Below are 13,165 nucleotides of genomic sequence, written 5' to 3' on the forward strand. Positions count from 1 at the left end.
GCTGACGCTGTTGCTCTTGTTCTGCTTCTGGAAGATGTACTGGGAGACGCTCTCTGAAAAAAAAAAAAAACACCAATAAGACTGTGTTAAATGTGTTGTTTTGGTGGTCCGCTGTGTCGGACGACTGTAACGACCTGTTCACATGTTTAAGTACGAAGGAGCTGCTTCATCTGCAGTTTGTCCAGAACTCTGCTGAGGCTTCGGACCCGCACCAACAGAACCCACACTGTAAGCCTGGACTTTGTTTTTACTAAAATGCTTTAATTCCAATGAACTTAAATGATTTCAGTTTGATTCCATTCCTATAAAATGTTCAGTCCATTCTACTCATTTGCAGACAGAGTCCAAAGTATGAAACAGTTTCAGTTGAATGGATTTAGGCTACGTTTACACTGCAACACTAAGATCCAATTCCGCAAAGATTTCTCCTTTGCGTTATAAAATCATTCCGCGTTAAGACGAAGCTGCTATGATAACGATCTGCGTTCATGAGTCCGCGAGGACGGCTGAATACGCTGTAGTGGCCATGCCAGACCAGTAGCTGGCGATGTAGAGCTGTAGTGAAACAGTGGCGGTAAAACACGCGCCTGCGCACAAACGATTTCCGGTTTAGACAGCCTTTAAATGAGGAGAAGAAGAGGCGGACAACACTATTTACAAACAACAATGGCGAGTGGTAGAACGAAGACGCAGGACTTCTTTGTCTGGACAGACGATGAAGTTGGGTTGTTGCTGGATGTGGCCCTGAATTATAAAAGTTAGCAGCACGTATTTTGTTCTGACACCGGCCATTGTTGTTGTGGTTGTTCCTTCTTTTTCTGCAGCTTTATTGTGTCATAGAGGCTGGCAAACCAGCTTGGAGGCGCATTACCGCCACCAACTGGCCCGGAGTGGGTTAACTGGCGGCTCTTGGCTGCGCGCGCATGCGGTGACGTCATATTTTACCCCGGAACGCTCCGACTCGTGTTAACATGGAGCTGGAATGCGGAGCGTATCAATAACGTTCCACCCTGGACCCTGGTATCAAAAGTTTCCGGATTCAGGCACTCTAGGCACCGTTTCCATGTTAACAGAAGGCTAATCCGCCATGAAATCTTCCCGGAGTCGACTGAATCCAACGCCGTGTAAACGGCCCCTTAAATCCCTCAGTTTTAGTCCTGACCACACCTTTGTATCTGTGCAGTGCATTGTGGGTATTGTTGCTGTTGTTGTAAATGTGTTGTTTTTCTGTGCAGGGTTCAGTGGGTTGTGCTGTTAGTGTTCATTTGGACTGAATGTGTGTGTGTCAGGGTTTATTGGCCTTTTTGGGTTTGGGTTTGTGTATTTTTGTGCAGCTGCACCAGGAGTCACAGCCACAGGAACAACTATGGCTTTACTGTTCATCCATATTTACTCCTCTTTTATGTAAATCTTTATGCCTTGCCAAATTAAAAGCACTTCCTGTTCTGGTAAATTACATTGAGTTAACTTCCTGTCGAACTTTCATCCACCCCAGAATATATAAAGTTGAATAATTATACGAAGCAATTAATATTGCAAAAGATTTTAATTTAAATCCACTTGGAGTTGAGTCCAATGAACTGATGATTTTCAGTCTAATGATTCTACAAAACAACTGACATTGCAACAAATTTTCAGTTAAATTCACTTGTCATTTAGTGTGTTCGACTTAAAATAGAAATTCCATTCAAATCAAGCATTTCAGTTTCATCCACTCCAGTTTTCAGTACTCAGTACTTTTTTTAAGGCAATGGGTTTCCTCAGATTTTTGAAGTCAACTCAACTTATCTGCTCTGACAGTGTAGGGATCGCCCGTTCTTAACTCTCTCTGTTGGCTCCCTGTTCTGTATCGTTTTCATTGTTAAATTCTGGTGCTACCCTTCTGTGCTGTACATGGTCAGACCCAGCATGCACTGCTGCCCAGATCCAAGGTTCTAAGAGTTTGGGTTTGTAGTTTAGTTTTGACTTTTTTTTTCTCTAATTCAGTTTGTTTTAATTTGTATTTAGAGCAGGTTTGATAGTTTCTATTAGTTTTTGTTTTTCTCTAAATGCTTAGTTTTAGTTTAGTTCTAGTATTAGTTTTAGTTTTCTCATATCTTTTCTCGTCTTTTTTTTTTTTTTTTTTTTTTTAATTTAACCTTTATTTAACCAGGAAAAGGATCCCATTGAGATTAAGAACCTCTTTTTCAAGGGAGTCCTGGCCAAGAGACAGCATGAAACACAACACATAGTTACAACATACAATTACCCCATACAGTTACAACAAACAATAATTTACAGAACAATTCAACCGATGAAAAACACCTGCAAGTCATTGAGTTCTTCTCCAGCACTTTGAGTTTGGATTTAAAAGCATTCGGGGAGATCAATTCAGAGAGTTTCCAGTCTTTTAGCAACACCTGTCGTATTCAAATAAACCTCAGACAGGACTCTGCTGCTTTTCCATGTTTCCAGGTACAGTAGGAACCAGAAGACCACTGTCAACCAGGTGACAGACTGGGAAGTGTCGTACGGTGCCAACAGCGAAAACTGATGGAGTGAAATAAATCCATTTCATATCAATCCACCACTGACAAAACAAAAACAAAGGGAATTTTATCCATAATTTTTATAGGTTTTAGTTAGTTACAATACAGTTTCAGTTCGTTATCACACTGTCAGACCAGATAAATTGAGTTTACTTTAAAAAAATCTGAGGAAACCCGTTGCCTTAAAAAAAAGTACTGAGTACTGAAAACTGGAGTGTATTAAACTGAAATGTTTGATTTGAATGGAATTACTATTTTAAGTCCAACACATTAAATGACAAGTTCATTTAACTGAAAATTTGTTGCAATGTCAGTTGTTTTGTCTAATCATTAGACTGAAAATCATCAGTTCATTGGACTCAACTCCAGCTGGATTTAAATTAAAATCTTTTGCAATATAAGTTGCTTTGTAAAATTATTCAACTTCATATATTGTAGCGTGGATGAGAGTTCGACAGCAAGTTAACTCAATGTAATTACCAGTACAAGAAGTGCTTCTAATTTGGCAAGGCATAAAGATTTACATAGAAGAGGAGTAAACATGGATGAACAGTAAAGCCATAGTTGTTCCTGTGGCTGTGACTCCTGGTGCAGCTGCACAAAAACACACAAACTAACCCAGAAAGGCCAAAAAACATTCAGTCCAAATGAACACGAACAGCACAACCCACTGAACCCTGCACAGAAAAACTACACATTTACAACTACAGCAACAATACCCACAATGCACTGCACAGATAAACAGGTGTGGTCAGGACTAAAACTGAGGGATTTAAATCCATTCAACTGAAACTTGGTCATAGTTTCCACTATGTCTAGAAATGAGTAGAATAGACTGAACATTTTACAGGAGTAGAATCAAACTGAACTCATAGAAGTCCGTTGTCATTAAAGTCTTTCAGTAAATACAGGCTGGTCGTCCAGTGCATGTATGGGAGTTAAAGGCGTGGGGAAAAATGTGACTCATCTAAGCAGCAGATTAACCTCAGCTGACCCCACAAAGCTTTCGCTCACGTTTGCTGCTGCTGGAGCTCTTCCTCCTCTTGCTGTTCCTCCTCTTCCCTCTCTTACTCATTCTTAAAACAGCGTCAGGATCACATGAACTGAAAGACAAAGACAATGAACAGCTGATTTATGTGCACAGGTTAGCCGGCTCTGCTAACGGCCGGAAAACCTGGAGTGGTTTTGAACACATCCATAAATGTATCTGTTAAAGTTTAAGGTAATGAATGGATCAGTTAATTAGGATTCATCCAAAAGTGATTAAGATTTACCGGGTCAGTCCATTGATAGATTTCAGTCTGAGGTTCGTTACAGAGAACAAATGAACAGGTTCTACAGAAGCATCTGCCACTGGAAGTTACAGAGCACAGGTGTACATGAGGCCTGGGGCCAAGTCCAGTCCACCAAAGGGTCCAGAATGAGGGAAATGCAAAAATGACACTGAAGATATGAACGATCAGTGGTGTCCAAATCATTTTAGTTCAGGTTCCACATACAGACACATACAGTCCAGTTAGATTTAAACTGGGTCAGAACCAGTCAGATATGATCATTATATCCTATAAATAATGACAACTGCAAATGTTCTCTTTGTTTTTTTGGTGTGAAGAAGTTAAATTACATGAAAATGTTTACATTACCAAACTATACTTTTACAAAAAACATTAATAACCTGAACAAATATGAACAAATGATAATGTCTTAAGAAAAGTAAATGTAATTTTTCCAATATTCTGTCTGTTACTAAATGTTTTGTGATTGTAACGCACATGTGTAAACGATAAACTGAGGCAGAATATTGTTAAAACTGCACTTGTTTTTCTTAAGACAATTCAAGTTGTTCATGTTATTCAGATTTTTAAGGAAACTTTGTAGATGTAAACCTGATCAGAATAGAATCTGACTTTTTTCACTGTTATTATTTTACTGGTTCGGCCCACTGCAGATCAGACTGAGCTGAATGTGGAACTGAACCGACAGGAGTTTGACAGGCCTGGTACAGATGATATACACTACAAACAAAAAGTATATTTTATATATATATATATATATATATATATATATATATATATATATATATATATATAGACACACATTTTTTGCCGTTTGTAAATAAAACTGTCTGGTCCTTTAAAAACTGTGTTTGACTCTTGTGTTCGTGGTTGTGTTTTTTGCCTTTTGTGCTTGAATATCCAAATACCAAATGTACTGTAATGTTATGTAATGTTATTAGGGCTGTGTATTGGCAAAAATCTGTCGATACGATACAAATCCCAATACTAGGATCACCATACGATATATCACAATATATCATGATACTGTTAAAGAGGCAATTTTTTTGTTTGTTTCTTTTTTTTAAATGATTATTTCCTTGAAGAATTGAATTCCAGCAGAAATCTGCACAAATCCTAAACACATTTGTATTTGATCCCAACAGGATCTAATGTTCTATCAGCAAATGTTCAAACTGTGTTCAAACTGAAATTCTGTTTTCCAGACATTCCAGTTTCAGATCCTGTTCAAATGTTCAGATTCTATTAGTTCACAACTAACATCAGAACAGGATTTGAGTTCAATCCCAACAAAGGAACCAACATTATTGAATAAAAGAGTGTGAAATAAGAATAAATAAAATATAAACAGAAAAAAAAAACAAAAAACAAAAATGAACCTCCACAATATCTGCATTTGAATAAATACCTAAAAATACCCATACAGTATTTTTTAATATCAATACAGTATTGTGAAATGAAATATCACAATATATTGCAGAAGTGATATTTTCTTACAGCTCTAACTGTTCGGCTCTTTTTTTTTTCTTCTTTCTATTATGATTATGAATGCTACCTTGAGTATATACATATATAATTATTTATGCTTTTTTTTGGTCATATTTCCTAAAAGTGTGGTTGGTTGTGTACAGGCTTGTTAATATCATTATTACTATCCTTTTTTTTTTACATACTTATTTAATTTACTTAAACCACTTTTTTTTCTCTCTCTCTCTTTCTTCCTTTCAATGAGCATTACTGATATCCTTTTTTCTTCTTAAAAAACTGAGAACAGTGTACTTTGTATGATAAGTATATCTTATGAGACTGTTCTAAATAAACATTTGAACACAACTAAAGCAAAAATGAATTTAAAAGTACAAATGTGGGTCATTTACAACACTCATATCTCTAAAATGTCTCTAAAATGTCCTGTCAGACAGATTTGGAATCCTGTGTTTGGATCCTCATGCACCGTCTCATACACTGACATTCAGACCAGTTCTGTAACTTTACTGTTCTTCATAAACCTCATCTGCTGTCAAATATTTGAATGTAAATAAATTGCTAATTGTTATTAGACTGTAATCAACACTTTTTTTTGAAACAATTTTTTTTTTTTTTTTTATTGCATATTATTGGGGTGAGTAATCATTAGTATTATAGTTTGTTAAAAATGTGAGAAAACATCAGATTGGCAGCATTAAAACAATGATTTCCTAGTTTCAGTCAGTAAATGTCAGGACCTGTGCCTGTGTGGCCTCAGCTCCTCCTCTCTTCATCCCCATCATCAGACTCACCTGCTGGCGCTGCGTGGCTGCAGCCTATTACCTCCAGCCTATTTAAGGGTTAAGTTTGCAGCCATGCAGCGCTGGTCCACTCCGCTCCATAACCCGGACACTTGTTCATCTCCTCTACGGACTCTGACCCAGGTTTTGTGTTAGGTTTTGTGTTTTTCCGTCGTGTTGTTTTCATTTATGTTAAATAAACTTGTGTTTTTTTCCCTTCAGTACCGTGCATTTGAGTCCTCTCTTTTCCCCCGTTGTGACAGTAAATACATGTTTTTTTGCTTCTAAAATTAAACACATGGCGTCCAGCTGAGTGGACAGTTTTGTAACTCCATGAAAAATAGGTTCAAAGAAAGAATTTCAATCCCATTGTTTTTTTCATGCCTACAGAGGAACAAAAAGTCAGGAAAAAAAAAATCTTGAATAAGGTTCTCATAATTCATGCATGAAAGGGTTAATGCAGCTAATCTGATGTTTTCTCACATTTGAACACACTCTAATACTAGTTCTTACTCACTTCATGGAGATAATATGCAAACAAACAACTTTTGTTTAAAAACAAACAAACAAACTGTTAATTACAGTCTAATAACAAGAAAAGCACTCGCAGAGCGCAGGCCTCCGCCAAGACAGATCTGTGCCCCCCCCCCAATCACCACCAAAATTTAATCATTTCTTCCTTGTGTCAGTATCAACATTTCCTGAAAATTTCATGAAAATCCGTCCATAACTTTTGGAGTTATCTTCCTAACAAACAAACACACACACACACACACACACACACACACAAAGCGATCACAGTACCTCCTGGCGGAGGTCATAAATGCAGATTTTCTTCTGGGTTTGATGTGAAAAAAATAATATTCCATTATGTCTGTAAATAATGACAACTTCAAATGTTTGTCTTTGTTTTAGTGAAAAAATCACATTAAATCATGAAACTCTTTCCATTTCCAAACTCTCCTGTACCAATAAAATGTGACTAACCTGAACAAATGTGTCCAACCTGAAATGTCTGTATTAAATTCAGTCCAGTTTGAACTCTTTTCTTCCTGTTCCTCAGTGTTTAGTGTCTTTGGAGATCTGATCCAGAATGCACATGGACTAATGAGAAGTGGAGGAAGAAGACTGAGAAAATTACACTGATTTTCTGAAGAGATTTCAGTTTTTTTTTCAGGTTATTCACATTTTTTTGTTTGGATAGTTTATAAAAGTATTTTCATAATTTAATGTTTTGTTTTTTTTGCACTCTAACACAGACCTAAACTGTCAGTTGTCATTCTTTCTGGGTTCTTCTGTTCTTCTTTTCCTGGTTGGTTCCACTGCAGATCAGATCAGACTGAATGTGGAACCTGACAGAACAGGAGTTTAGAACCCTGCTCTAAAAGGTGAAACTGTGCTTTTTCTCAGGGTTCGTTTCCATTTGGAGTTCATTCTGGTGAAAAAGCTGCTGTGTTTTTAACCCATAAACACCCGGAGTTTACTAGAGTGGAACTTCCAAAAGAGTTTTTTCTCTATTTTTGACTTTTCTGAAGTGATTTATCATCATTTATTATAATATTTTCCTTGTATTTTGTGATTTTTTTCCAGTGGACATCAGGTATTTTCCTGTATTTAATGTATGGATCATGTTCATAAAATGATGCTCATAAGAGCTCATGTTAAAGCTGAAGGTAAACAGAGTCAAACATATTAACTGAACACAACATTCATTTTTGGTCACTTTATTGATCACTTTGGCTGTTTTTGTTCATTTTGTCGCTTATTTTATTCTTTTTTTCTTTCTTTTTTTAAAAATTAATTTTGGTTAATTTTTTGTTTATTTTTTCATGTTATTTTGTTGTTTTTTGTTTTTTTTTAGTTTTTATTAATTTTAGAAATTTTCTCTATTTTAAACCTTTCTTACGTGACTTATCACCATTTACTCTAATACTAACCTCTGTATTTTGCATTTTTAAATGAAAATCAGATATTTCCCCATATTTAATTCACTGATTATGCAGATGTTCATTAAAGCTCAGATTAAAGTTGGGGGTTATTAGATCAGAAACAGAGAAAACTGAAGAAAAAGCCATTTTGCTGCAAAATCTCTCATTAACTGAACATAAAATAAGTGTCCATCCACTGTCACTGATCCAACTTGATGTTGTAGAAGATGGCGGTGTTTCCACAGTAACAAGAGAACCTCTGAACGTCCAAATATGGTCATATCTGATGACCATGAAAAGATGAAGAACTGTATTTTACACCAATTCTTGACATGTACTGATAGAATTTAGTGGATGAACAGGTATTAAACATTTAAAATCCGTGTTTTTTTGGGTCTTTATGGTTAAACTGTCGTTTCTTTGACCACAGTGAATGGATGTAGAGCAGAGCTGTCGAACTCCTGTTAGTTCAGTTCCACATTCAGTTAAATCTGATCTGCAGTGGGCCCAACCAGTCAAATAAGAACAGAATTATATACAAATAATGTCAACTCCAAATTTTCTCTGTTTTAGAGCGAAAAAAGTACATTTACATTATGAACAGGTTTACATCCACAAACTATCCTTTCAAAAGATGTGAAGAACATGAACAAACTGAAAAAAATCAGTGTCATTTGAACACTGTTCTGCCTCAGTTTCTCATTTCCACATGTTCATTAGAACGTACAGATCACAGTGGATCTACAAACACACAGAACATTTAATAACAGGTGGAATATTGTTAAAATTGTACTTATTTCTCTTAAGACATTTCAGGTTGTCCATATTTGTTCAGGTTATTCACATTTTTTGTGAAATTATACTTTGTTTTAGTGTAAATACATGAGAATATTTACATTTACAAAGAGAAACATTTGCAGTTGTCATTATTTCTCTGTTATTCTGACAGTATGTGACTGGTCTGACCCACTGCAGACTGAACTGGTCTGAATGTGGAACCTGAACTAAAAGGAAGGTTAATTTCTTTGGTGTAATTTTTGCATTTCACACATTCATCCCACAGGGCCGGATTTGGGCCCCGGGACGCATGTTTGACACCTGTGCTGCAGATGTAAGACACAGGTCTGTGTATCGGCAAGAATCTGGAGATACGATACAAGTCACAATACTAAGACCACAATACGATATATCATGATACTGTTCAAAAGGCAATTTTTGGTTTGTTTCTTTTTTTTAAATGATTATTTCCTTGAAGAACTGAATTCCAGCAGAAATCTGCACAAATCCTAAACACATTTGTATTTGATCCCAACAGGATCTAATGTTCTATCAGCAAATGTTCCAACTGTGTTCAAACTGAAATTGTGTTTTACAGACATTCCAGTTTCAGATCCTGTTCAAATGTTCACATTCTATTAGTTCACAACTAACATCAGAACAGGATTTGAGTTCAATCCAAACAAAGGAACCAACATTATTGAATAAAAGAGTGTGAAATAATAATAAATAAAATAGAAACAAAAAATAAAAACAAAAATGAACCTCCACAATATCTGCATTTGAATAAATACCTAAAAATATCCATACAGTACTTTTTAATATCCATACAGTATTGTGAAATCAAATATGGTGATATATTGCAGAACTGATATTTTCTTACAGCTCTAACTGTTCAGCTCTTTTTTTTTTCTTTCTTTGTATTATGATTATGAATGCTACTTTGAGTACATATATATGTATTTATGCTTTTTTTTGGTCTTATTTCCTAAAAGTGTGGTTGTGTACAGGCTCATGAATATTATTATTACTATCCATTTTTACATATTAATTTACTTCTACTACTTTGTTTTCTTTTTCTCTTTCTTCCTCTCAATGAGCATTATTTATACCCTTTTTTTCTTCTTCTTAAGAAAAAAATAGAACAGTGTACTTTGTATGATTGATGTCTTGTATAATATCTTATGACTGTTCTAAATAAACATTTGAACTAAAAAAAACAGTGTTTCAATTCCGTTCACACACAAAAAAGTAAAAAGTGCTGTGCTAACATCAGAATGTTATTTGAGTTCAGTCCCAACAAAAGAACCAACATCTGCCTCAGACAGAAAAAAGTGCTTTTAGGAGGATTCAAATAAACATTATTTAATAAAAGAGTGTTAAAAAATTAATAAATAAGATGTAAACAATAAAAAACCCAAAACTGAACCTCCACAATATCTGCATTTGAATAAATACTAAGAATATCCATACAGTACTTTTACATATGGATTCAGTATTGTGAACTACTGCAGATGTGCTCTTTTCTTCCAGCTCTGGTAGAACTCACCTGTGTGTGTGCAGAGTCTGTTTGTTCCATTCAGTCTGGTCCGTGTGAGGTTTGACGCTGACAGAACCGCTGTGATCAGCTGATGCTTTTCCACTCCGTCCACATCGTCTGTGCGTCTCAGTCTGCTCCACTTCTTATTGTTTCTATTCTCAACTTAAAGCTGATTATTACGTCTAATCTCATTGAGACACCAGTGCTGTCAATGTGAGGGCGTGTTGGGAAACGCTCGTCCTTTTCCACCAGCACAACCAAGAAAAATTTTATTTACATTTATGCATTTGGCAGACGCTTTTTTCCAAAGCGACTTACAGGAGAAAAAAAACAAAATTAAAAAAATAAATAAATAAAAAATAAAAAAAAATACAAGAATAGATTAAAGACATAAAGCAGCTGTACAATTAAAAACAGTGTCGTACAGAAGAATAAAAAAGAAAAATAATCGACTTTAATACAAGAATAGATTAAAAAGACATAAAAACAGCTGTAGAATTAAAAACAGTGAAATAAAATACCGAGTAAAACAACAGAATAAATAATAATACATTTAAAATGGAATGAAATAAAAGTAAACAGCAAAGCAGAGTGGACAAAAGGTTTGGAACGCCCTGGAAATTTAACCCAATTATCAGGAAATATTTGTGGAAAAAATCTTTTGTTGCAGCTGCATCAGAATCAAACACACGTTTTTACTTCAGTTTTGTTCAGTTTGTGGTTGATTTTGTTCATGTTATTATTTTGTTGATTTATCATAAATTTTTGTTAATTTTATTAATCACTTTGGTTGTTCTGGTTCATTTTGTTGCTTATTTTATTCTTTTTTTTTTTTAACTTAATTTTGGTAAATTCTTTACTTATTTTTTCATGTTATTTAGGATTTTTTTATTTTTATGTTTGAATCTTTTTTTTCTATTTATTATATATAAACCAAGTGTCTCCATCCACTGTCATTTATCAAACTACATGGGTTTATTATTATTATTATTTTTTTACTTCAGTTTTGTTCAGTTTGTGGTTGATTTTGTTCATGTTATTATTTTGTTGATTTATTATTCATTTTTGTTCATTTTATTGATCGCTATGGTTGTTTTTGTTCATTTTGTTGCTTATTCTATTCTTTTTTTACTTAATTTTGGTAAATTCTTTATTGTTTCATGTTATGTAGGATTTATTTATTTATTTATTTTTTAATCTTTTTTTATTTTTTTAATTGTTATTTATTATATATAAACCAAGTGTCTCCATCCACTGTCATTTATCAAACTATATGGTTTTTTTTTTTACTTCAATTTTGTTCAATTTGTAGTTGATTTTGTTCATGTTACTTAATATTTTGTTGATTTATTATTCAATTTTGGAACTGATCTACTTTGTTTATTGTTAACAAGGAAATACAGTTGTCATTATTTACAGGTTGTTGTGTTATTATTTTAGATTGAATTGTGTTGAATGTGGAACCTGAAACTCAAATGAGTTTGACAGGATAAACCCTGGGCTGTTTTATTGTTTACTTTGTTTTCCATTAGTTACACATGTAATAACTGTTCTGAGGAAACACGTGTATGTGAGCACATACAACAGATCACATCATCAACTAACACTGAATAAATGCACTGAAAAAAAAAATTACCCCAAATTCATGCAGATTCATAAATATAGTAATCTAGTTACTTTAAATTAGAACAAAATCATACTTGTACAGTTATAAAGTTTCTTTAAATACATTTAGGTTCATGTAGTTACAGTGATTTCATTTCTTTAAATTCATACAAGTACTTGTAACTGGAATCACCAAGTTACTTTAAATTCAAACAATGACCAAGTTCCTATTAAACTCATAGAAGTTGATGCAATTACAATAATAATAATAATAATAATAATAATAATCAAGTTTCTTCAAATGCATGTAAATTAAATGAGCTTGTTTCTTTGAATTCACAGTTTGATGCATATAAAAGTGTTTTGTGATGATAATTCAAGTGGAATGTTCTCTGTAATGTATATAAAAAAAACGCACAAACAAAAAGTTAAGGATATTTTTAATTTTTGAGCTATTTTTTTCAGTTGGGATTCTTGCACAGCAACTTTTTACTTTTTTGTGTGTGAACTGAAACACATTTTTTTAATGACCAGACATAGTTTTATTTACAAATGGTAAAGTGACACACAAAAAAAAAGACAAAAAAAAAAAAAAAAAGAAATATCCTTAAATTTTTGTTTGTACCAAGGTTCTAATAGTTTTGGATTTTTCATTGTAGTTTAGTTTTATTTAGTTTTGACTTTTTTTCTCTAATTCAGTTTGTTTTAATTCATTTTTAGAGCAGGTTTGATAGTTTTTGTTAGTTTTCATTTTTTTCTAAATGCTTAGTTGTAGTTCAGTTGTAGTTCAGTTGTAGTTCAGTTGTAGTTTAGTTGTAGTTTAGTTGTAGTTCAGTTGTAGTTCAGTTATAGTTCAGTTGTAGTTCAGTTGTAGTTTAGTTGTAGTTCAGTTGTAGTTCAGTTGTAGTTCAGTTGTAGTTCAGTTATAGTTCAGTTGTAGTTCAGTTGTAGTTTAGTTGTAGTTCAGTTGTAGTTCAGTTGTAGTTCAGTTGTAGTTCAGTTGTAGTTCAGTTATAGTTCAGTTGTAGTTCAGTTGTAGTTCAGTTGTAGTTCAGTTGTAGTTCAGTTGTAGTTCAGTGGTCTCTTTTCTCTTCTTCTCTGTGCTCCTATTCAAATCAATCCCAGACAGGACTCTGCTGCTTTAGTCTCCATGTTTCCAGGTAGAGTGGGGACCAGAAGACGACTGGAAACCACAAGTGAACACAAGTGACGGAGCAAAAAGTGT

At 34.1% G+C, this 13,165-nt stretch overlaps 1 protein-coding gene across 1 annotated transcript in view; it reads right to left on the reverse strand.

Annotated features, from left to right (window-relative positions):
* The window catches only part of pdzph1 (PDZ and pleckstrin homology domains 1), a 23,684-nt gene extending 13,208 nt beyond the window's left edge, over positions 1-10,476 (reverse strand). Inside the window, exons 1-3 of the mRNA XM_030149106.1 lie at positions 10,345-10,476; positions 3,543-3,631; positions 1-53 (exon numbers count right to left, since the gene is read on the reverse strand). The exon at positions 1-53 is cut by the window's left edge and continues 2,002 nt beyond it. Coding sequence (XP_030004966.1) covers positions 1-53; positions 3,543-3,603 — 114 coding nt within the window. The 5' untranslated portion in view covers positions 3,604-3,631; positions 10,345-10,476. The remainder of the gene's footprint in view (positions 54-3,542; positions 3,632-10,344) is intronic.
* Positions 10,477-13,165: the final 2,689 nt, after the last annotated feature.

This window comes from Sphaeramia orbicularis, chromosome 12, assembly GCF_902148855.1.
Source record: "Sphaeramia orbicularis chromosome 12, fSphaOr1.1, whole genome shotgun sequence".
Lineage (NCBI taxonomy): Eukaryota > Metazoa > Chordata > Actinopteri > Kurtiformes > Apogonidae > Sphaeramia > Sphaeramia orbicularis.